Here is a 9,342-nt window from a genome sequence, read left to right as displayed (position 1 = left end):
GAAAGAAAAACAATTAAAACATTTTAAAAGAACATAAAACTTGAATTTTTAGTTTAAGTCATGCTTGTTGTATCGAAGGATTTTTTGCTTTATTTTTAAAGTTAAAGATAAAAATATATCATCTTAATCCTACTTGTATTAAAACAATTGATGGTCCCTAGATGACAATCGCAGACACAGAGGGACGACAGGCAGCCGACTTGTGATAGATTAATTTCTTAGTGCATGAAACAAGTTTCTATTCTATGACAGTCTTCATCAAAATGAATGGTTACGTAGAAAAGAAATCAATTTTATTTTAGTTTCTACAGATTTATTTTGGTTATCATCATAGTAACCGTCTTTAGCGAATAATGAGTTCCGTGCCATATTATGACGTCAATACCATCAGCAAAAGAATTATGATGACCCGATAGGTATCTTCCATTCAAATTAGCAATCAGGCAATGGTTATACCACCAACCTCCTTTGTATTGCAATGCACAATTAAGGGGAGAGTCATCAGCATCGTGATCATAAGTAGAAAATGGCATTCCGTTATGGTTGTACTTTGGGTGCATGAGAAAGTTTCCTGAAATATATAGATGGTAACATGTGACAAATGGTTCGATACCTTTCAACCGGTTGACTATATATTTCGAAAGGAAAGAAACGCGTCATTCGTGACATAACTGAAATATATGGTATATTTTTTTACAAAAATGCATTTCAGAAGGTAATCACTAGGTTTCAACTTGATCAATTACATGTATATTTTTTAAATATCAACTCTTATCATTATTGCAGTAGTTTTTTGTTTATTGTGTGTTTTTTGTCAAGGTGGGCATCATCAGTATCGGCCCAAGGTTTGTTAATACACATGATGCGTTTTTAACCTGCGTAATGGAAAATAGAAATGGAAATAGCAGTGTGTGTAAATAAACTTTTCTTTAATTTATCTTCAACAGGATCCTGAACGCTTTATTCAGTAGAAATACGTCAACTCTTTAAGAGCTATATGATTAAAAGAAATATAAAAACATAGCCAATTGCATCAAAGACCAAATTTGCTTGATGCAGTTGTGTTTCTCAATAATTTCCAAATGTATTAACACGAAGTTTCATACTTTAATGCTATGAATCATGGTCATTCCGCAGTACAGACCGCTAAGATGATGAAATCATCGGGGACTAACAACTTTTCGACAAGCAGTAGCATCGACACATATATATGACAAATCCTAGTTAAATAATATAGTCCTATGATTAAGTGTCCTTGTAAATGCTATAGTAATATACCATTCCTAATATGATAATTAACGCTAACTCAATCGCTTGTTTGTATGTATTTATTTCCCTTTGTTTGCATGTGAGGTATTAAGTTATTTTGCTCGAAACATGTATTTAGTTTTTTACTTGCGATTCGTTTTAATAATTATAAATTCATAGATGATATAAATCTAACCTGAATCCCCTGAATAGTTTGATACATGTAACTGGTATTGACTCCACTCATCACCAACGAGAAAACTCGAATACTTTGCATATCGATCATTGCCCTCGAAGTCTGATAAATCGATTCTAAGTTCATGGTTACCACTTGATGTTATACGATGGATTATATCATTTCCTGTTTGAAAAATAATTTGCCTGGATGCATAATCTAATCTATAATTTAATGATTTCAATTGGTGCAGAAATTAGACTTAATACATTACATAAAAAAGAAGATGTGGTATGATTGCCAATGAGACAACTATCCACAAAAGACCAAAATGACACAGACATTAACAACTATAGGTCACCGTACGGCCTTCAACAATGAGCAAAACCTATACCGCATAGTCAGCTATAAAAGGCCCCGATAATACAATGTAAAACAATTCAAACGAGAAAACTAACGGCCTTATCTATGTAAAAAAAATGAACTTGTTTTTCAGTATTGCTGATAAAACATATCAGAAAATACTATTTATGAAAAAAATAGAGCCCAACTGACCTACATTACGACAAATCAAAACCATGCATGACTAATTGAAATTGCCGCTCTGACATATTCCTCTGTTCAAGTAATAGAAGCGACGTGTTTATCATGTACCGCTTTCCCTATCGTACTTCATTTTCTTTTTTGTTTTGTTGATGAACAATACTTAATGTTCTTGGTAATGTATGGTTGGCTTTCTGTCTATTTTCTTTCTTATCAGTTTCACGTATCAGTTCATAGATGTATATGATTGTGGATACCATTAAAGTCAACGTCTTTGAAAATGACGTGTTGCGAGTTGTAAGCTTTTTTGATTTTCGAACAAGATTTTATTGCAGTTGTTATTTTGATAAATACCGACTCAAGCATGGTTCTTTATATACATTTTGGTGATTTGTTTCTTTAAATAGTGTTGTCCATTATATATGTGTCCTTATACGATTTCATTTTTATCTCTTTGAAAAAATCGGTCTCAAATGTTATACTTCTGTATTTCCACGTCCGCTATAATTCAATATGTATTCCCACTTCAACTTAAATAGTATTTTATTATTTAATTGTAATTTCTTTTACAAACAACAACATTTTTACATACCCAACCAATATTCGCCATCAACAGAACCAAAACCCTCTTTATAAGTCATCCAATCTCTGAAGAAGTCAACAGAACCGTTGTATCTTCTTTGTATTACCTGAAGTTAAGAGAGATTGCTTCTCAGTGACAATATAATTAGTTTTTCAAAACACTAGTTTATATTGATAGGGGATTAAAAAAGAGATCAAAAGAGCAAAACAAATATATAGGTCAATGTGTTTTTTTATATATATATATATATAAGCCACTGAAATTTTGGCGGTAAAATATTCTCTCTTGACTTTCATATCTTAATTATTGACAAATTTAAGTTCTCAAAAACTATTGAAAAATAATTAAAAGTGTGTGAGACTTTAATAGATGACTTATCATTATACATGTAAAAGATTTAGAAAAAGAAAAATGGGAGTCAACGGACAACTTTTTTTAAAGCATTCAAATGGATAAAACCAGAGGATTCCGAAAATCTTACAAAAAGTCCTAAACATGACAAGCGAAAATCCTTAGGTGTCTCTGTCGGTATATTCCAAGAGCAAAGAGAACGTCAAGTTAATAAACTCATTTGAGTAATACCGTTTAGTTATTAAATTTTAAAAACATTTATTTATGAATAAAAGAGGCTGACCACATGTTGTTTTTCCAATCTAATGCATTTAATTTTATTAAAATGCAGTCGATACATTGAAGATATAGAAGAGGATGAAAATACCTGTTGTTCTTCTGATTTAATAGATCAAGTTACATAACAATTCAGTCAATACATTGAGTTATACCGGCTTTACAAAGTAGACTTTCATTCTGTGTGTATAAAGGTCAAAAATGAAATGAAAACATTGACTTCTTTAATAATCTGTCTGGTTCAAATGTTTATAAAGTTTTAACTGTAAACATTCAATTGATCATACATAATTCTCTTTTAAAGCTATCTCTTTAATTGGTTATCAAAGGTACCAAGATTATAATTTAATACGCCAGACGCGCGATTCGTCTACACAAGACTCATTAGTGACGCTTGCTTATATCAAAATAGTTACAAAGCCAAAGAAGAACAAATCTGAAGAGCATTGAATATTTAAAATTACAAAAAGCCAAATACGGCTAAATGATTTAACCGTTCGTTTTTGTGAGTTGCTTTTACACCACTGTCCGGGGATATAAGAGGAGTGCATACCCGTTAATATGTTTTACTTCGCCAGTTGGTATCTGGCGAATAGTTGTCTTATTACCAATCACATTACATTGTCGTGTACTTGTATTGAATCTTCAAGCGTATAATCAAAATAACATTTACGGAAAAGTATACGGCTATGCTTCCTATAAACCAAAATAAGTAGCGACGTCTTGGGTGTTGTTCGAAATTTGAAAATCATTTGGAATATATCAACCAAGTAATGCGATTTTTAACCTAGAAAAACATTGATTTCAAGTATAGGGAAAATTGATTGATTGCAATAAACATCAATATCAGACGACCACCTTTTTTTTAAATCATATCGTGATTATGAATTAATAAACATTTAATACTGTGGTTAATTACTGAGAATAGTTTTTGTAATGCATGTCTTCAAAACGAGATTTGGACACGAATCACTTTCATATAAAAAAAAATTGGGAATGAGTGTCAATGAGACAAAATCCAATGTACGGATCTCTTACTTCGGTGATGACTATTGTAAGAGAATACAAAGAAAGGTATATTTTCTCGTAGAGTTGTCGCTTGAAGTATTGAAGCCATTTCTACAAAGACCGAAAAGTGAGACAATGATATGAATAGGTAAGTAAATACATAGGGTCTAGTATATGTGGTAAGTTTAACTATCCAAATACAAAATATGTTACCGTCCAACTTTTATTTTCAGTGGTCATATCACAGAATACTGGAACAGCTATATGCGAATTGAATGGATATATATTGTAAATTCCACTTGTCAAATTTGATGGTAATATTTCTGAACATTCTCTTGGTAGATGGGTGTCTGAAAGTAAACATATCAATAACTCATTAGTTTAAACTTTCAATAAGGACAGGACAATTTATATTATTCATACTTTAAAAGTGTTTCGATTATTCAACATTTGCAAGAAGTAAATGCATATACTGTATCATATGTAAACCGAAAACAAGTTATTATATACTAAGCAATGGCGATCAAATAGATATTAAAGTAAGATGTTAGTTTCCTTCATAACTTTCATCGTTTTTGGTTGTACTGTCTAAATCTTTAATGTAAGTACTGTTTAAACGAGTTATAGGCATAAATATAGATAATAGATTGTCCCGTTTCCTTTGTCGGATGAATTGAGATTGAAAAAAGAATTTTAACATATAGCGATACTAGTATCGTCACTGAATATAACAAATGTATCAATCTTGCAACACTCTATTTGTGTTTTATATTTAGATATTTCTTTTGACTTTTTCCTTTATAGACTTCTGCGTTTTTTAATTTACTTTGAAACACCCTAATTGTGATATTTTTTTTATCAGTAAACCATGAAACAATAAAGATTTTTGTAGCCATGTCATAGGTTACTCTATTATTGTTTCTAGTAGTACTATTTGTTACCTGAACACTGAGCGCTAAAGCTTTCATCAGTGTAAACACCAAGGAGTCATAACTCAGAATTGTAGGAAATATTTGTTTTAAAGTGCAACTTAAAGGTTAAAAACAATTTATTACATTGGTTGCAATAAATTACATTGATTTCCCAGGTAAATAAAATCCGATAATTTCACATGTGAAATAAATGTTGTTATTTCACTCTCTGACGTCATACAACAATAGGCGTTGTCAAGACGTCGATAACGGCGGATCAAAACAAGTTGTGAATGCGTAGAAAAAAGACATAGTTCCTGACATGTTTTACATTAATTTCTTTTAAAAAAAAAGGCATTTGCCAATGTAATGAAAAGATTAACTAATTAAAGAATTAAATCATCGAAAAATATTCAACTCGTGACCGAACAACACTGATAATTAACTCATGCGCTACGCGCATTCGTGAATTAATGTGTTGTTCGGTCACTCGTTGAATATTTTTCTCTATTTGAATTCTTCGATTAGCTATTCTATAAACATTTTAAAACATGGACGTCGAAATAAAGTTAACATTGTGAATCAGCAACACATGACAATATATTTGGTGGAGGTTGTCTCATAGGCAATCGTACCACATCTCCTTAGTTTTATATTTACTGTGAAGTTCAGTTTCCTTTCCATTTTGTTCATGCTTAAAATTGATTAATATGTTAAACTTTCCAAAATGCTTACGAGTAGGTTATGACAGATTATGTATACACCTACAGTTTTGTTTTATAACCGGGTCACATCGAAGTTCTCCATTGCAATACCTTGTATTGTTACAACATGCTTCACATATGATGTGATGTCCTTCTTCTCTTCTCCCAAATATAGTTCCCAATGATTTGCTGCAAAGCTATATAAAAAAAAATTGTAGTGTAAGTTTTATAATATATTAGAACCAATTAATTGATTGATATTTTGTACATGTACTCACTAAAAGAGGGACGAAAGATACCAGAGGGACAGTCAAACTCATAGATCGACTAAACATTGGATAAAGTTAACTTTTCTCATTGATCATAAAGACAGATTTCAATACTGATACCATATGATAAGGGATGTCTCTACATGATATGTAATAAACTCGAAAATGCTCCACTTGACCTTTAATCATGTTTCTATCTAAAAAATTGATGCTGTTGTACAATCTATATGATATTGCTTGACTGATTAAATATTTCATCTAAAACATGAATGAGTGAAAATATAACCAAAACGTTCAAAATCTAGTTTCATCTTACCTGTGACTTAGAACAACCAAAATCAAATAGAACTTTGCCAGAAGTTGTAGAGTATTTTTGCTTGAAACAAACCTACAAAACACAGTCATATATATATATATATATATATATATATATAGGACAAATGGAGGAAACAATGTTTATCATTTATTACATACTTCATTATACATGTTATATGCGTAAATAACAGGCATTTATGTGTCAAATTATAAGCATTGTATCTTTGATGAATCTTTACTAATTCTAAAATTAGGAACATATGTCATCTCTTTTCTATATAGCAATAAAATGTATCTCTCTTTTCCCAAAATTTGTAACAGGGAACTCCATTACATTGCTTGTTTATTGGTATTCACATTTTCCATGGGCTGAAAAGGGTACCAAAACGTGTTTGGATTTTAAGTGTTATGCATCTGTTTTAGATATGTTAATTAATTGGTAAATAAAACTACCTTTATTTGTTGTTTCAATATGAAACGTTCATCATAAGTTGTGTACTTTTAAAATCAAGATCTTATACAATTTTAGATTTTAAGTAGCCTACATGTATTTTTAAAATACAACTATTTTTTACAATTCATGATTATTTGTCTTCATGTTCAAACGTACCCAGTACCTCATCATTATTGCAAGTTTCACGTCTATCACAATCTCCAGCAGTTTCAATGCCAGTGCACGAAAGACAATCCTGACCACAATCTACAATGATAGAGCAAGTGAATTTAAAAAAAGAAAAATATATAGAGCCATAACCTCCAATAGATAAATGATACATCTAAGTTGATGAAAAATCTAACCAAAATACAACTGATATATACATAAACAACTTTTGAAAACAAAACTGTACTGTTCTGATCCGGGTATCAAATTACCAGTGTATCCATGATACATCATGTCGATTATAGCATAGTTTAAAAATGATATGGTTTTGCGTTACAAATATGCTTTATGATATATATATATATATATATATATATATATGTTTATATACTGTATGTTTAATGTACTTATACACATGTATGCTTTTCTTGGAATAAATAACAAGGATGTTCGTTCAACAATTTGCTGTCAATTCATAGAGCTATATATGTATATGAAAAGTCAAATTGAACGAACATACATTTGTATTATACTAAAGAATTAGATAGTTAATATAATTTCGTCAACAATTCTCCACAGTCTACCTAGTGCGAATATAGGAGTTAATGTTATAAACTTTATTCTTTATAATGCATTAAATAGATATCCATATGCATGTTAGTAAACAAATAGATGAATACGAAAACAAGAAACTTATTTCACAAAAACAACTCCTTTTTATGTCAAAATTCAAAAGAAGTGATTTGACATTAACAAAGAAATTCGATTATTCCATAGTCAGTGATAGATACAGCGACTACAGAGAAGGAAGAAGAAACCATGGGGTCATATAAACAAATCAATATCACAGTCAAAACTTTAGCCGACGAACATTTGAACAAAATTGACCAAGTAATACGTACACGACCCCATACTGGCAATTCACACGTGTGCTACTGTTTAGTAAGCAAATTTTGCTAACTATTATCGTACTGGTTGAGTTACTTACTAATTGTTGTCACCGACAACATAAACACAGCAACGATCAGCTTGGTCATCTCTTCAAACTATCTGTAAACAAATAATATTCACGTTCAATGTCATGCAATATGTTTCGCAACTGACATGGTTCTGTAATTTTTTTCAAAAAAATTAGGCATATAAGTATGCAAATTTGGTTACCTTCAATGCTACGTGAATATGTTTACCCCTTGCAAAAGGAAAGTAAATTGTCAGTCTGTGATCTTTCTTTTCACCATTTAAAGAGTTTTGAGTGTTATTTTTCAAAACGAGGCTACATTATCGTATTCACCATAAAAAATCGTTAAAGACACCAGGTTTATAATCTAATACCAGACTCAAGTTTCGGCTACAAACGATTCATCAGTGGCGATTTATTCAAATCGCTAAATTGCTAGACGATAGAATATTATAACACAGTAAAATTAAAATCTAGAATAAGATTTAAATAAAATAATGCAATTTCAAAGTTAAATGAAACTAGTGGCTGGTGAAAAATATGTTTATCAAATTTTTGAACCAATGCATGTTTATATCATAACTTAGTCTTTTGTGCACGGTTTTGTCATTTTTTACGTATCCGTATCGTTTAATCGTCCACTACAACATTCTCTCGGTCTGTTATGATGTGAAAATATGGCAGCTATTTAATTGTCGTGTTGAGAAGCCGTAGTTTACATGTACCAATTGTCACCTTATACTTAACAATCAGAAAAGAAGAATCGATATTGAGCACGTGTATAACATTTACAATAAGATCTTTTAAGTATTTCAATGACAGATTCATGCGCATTTCGATTACCTGATTTATACGAGAAAGGTCACGCTGAGTTCACTGCATACGGAAAACATATCGGCAAATTGTTAACTGGAAGCAAACAATTAAAAAGAAAATCTTCTAAATTTGGACAGAAAAGTTATTTACATAAGTTTTATAATAAAAACTAGCCATTTATTTATAAAAAGAAAACTGGAATTATGAGTACAATAAATAATTTTGGGAGGAACGTAGACCTTTTAAAGTCACAAGGGTTGTTCTGACATTCAGTGAGATTATGTGTTTGTCGAAAGAAATCCCACTGACTAAAACATGAACACCATAAAAATAGTAGCTCCTTTTTTTTAAATTTTATTTAAGAAGGTGTGCTGACTTTTTTCACGAATGAAAACATACTGATGCATAATATATTTTGTTCTCCTATAAATAATTGATTGCCGTTATGTATACTCTTCTCTGGACACCTCTATATTAATAAAAGTCTGGTTTACCTTCTATAAAACTTAAAGTTCCACCAATTGTCACTTACAAATTATTTCCTATCATATCACGTTTATATTGGGCTTACACCTTTCGACCTA

At 30.7% G+C, this 9,342-nt stretch overlaps 1 protein-coding gene across 1 annotated transcript; it reads right to left on the bottom strand.

Moving 5' to 3' along the window:
• Nucleotides 1–291: 291 nt before the first annotated feature.
• LOC139501014 (microfibril-associated glycoprotein 4-like) lies at nt 292–9,342 on the bottom strand. Its single transcript, XM_071289958.1, has 9 exons — nt 9,253–9,342; nt 7,973–8,034; nt 7,001–7,083; nt 6,385–6,456; nt 5,864–5,996; nt 4,398–4,534; nt 2,559–2,655; nt 1,445–1,609; nt 292–571 (listed from the first exon to the last, which is right to left on the bottom strand). Exons 2-9 carry the CDS (start codon nt 8,019–8,021, stop codon nt 306–308), a joined length of 1,002 nt encoding a protein of 333 aa, XP_071146059.1. The 5' UTR covers nt 8,022–8,034; nt 9,253–9,342; the 3' UTR covers nt 292–305.

This window comes from Mytilus edulis, chromosome 13 (assembly GCF_963676685.1).
Source record: "Mytilus edulis chromosome 13, xbMytEdul2.2, whole genome shotgun sequence".
In the NCBI taxonomy this organism is placed as follows: domain Eukaryota; kingdom Metazoa; phylum Mollusca; class Bivalvia; order Mytilida; family Mytilidae; genus Mytilus; species Mytilus edulis.
The sequence above is the reverse complement of the archived record's forward strand: the minus strand, read 5'-3'. Positions and strand labels throughout refer to the sequence as shown.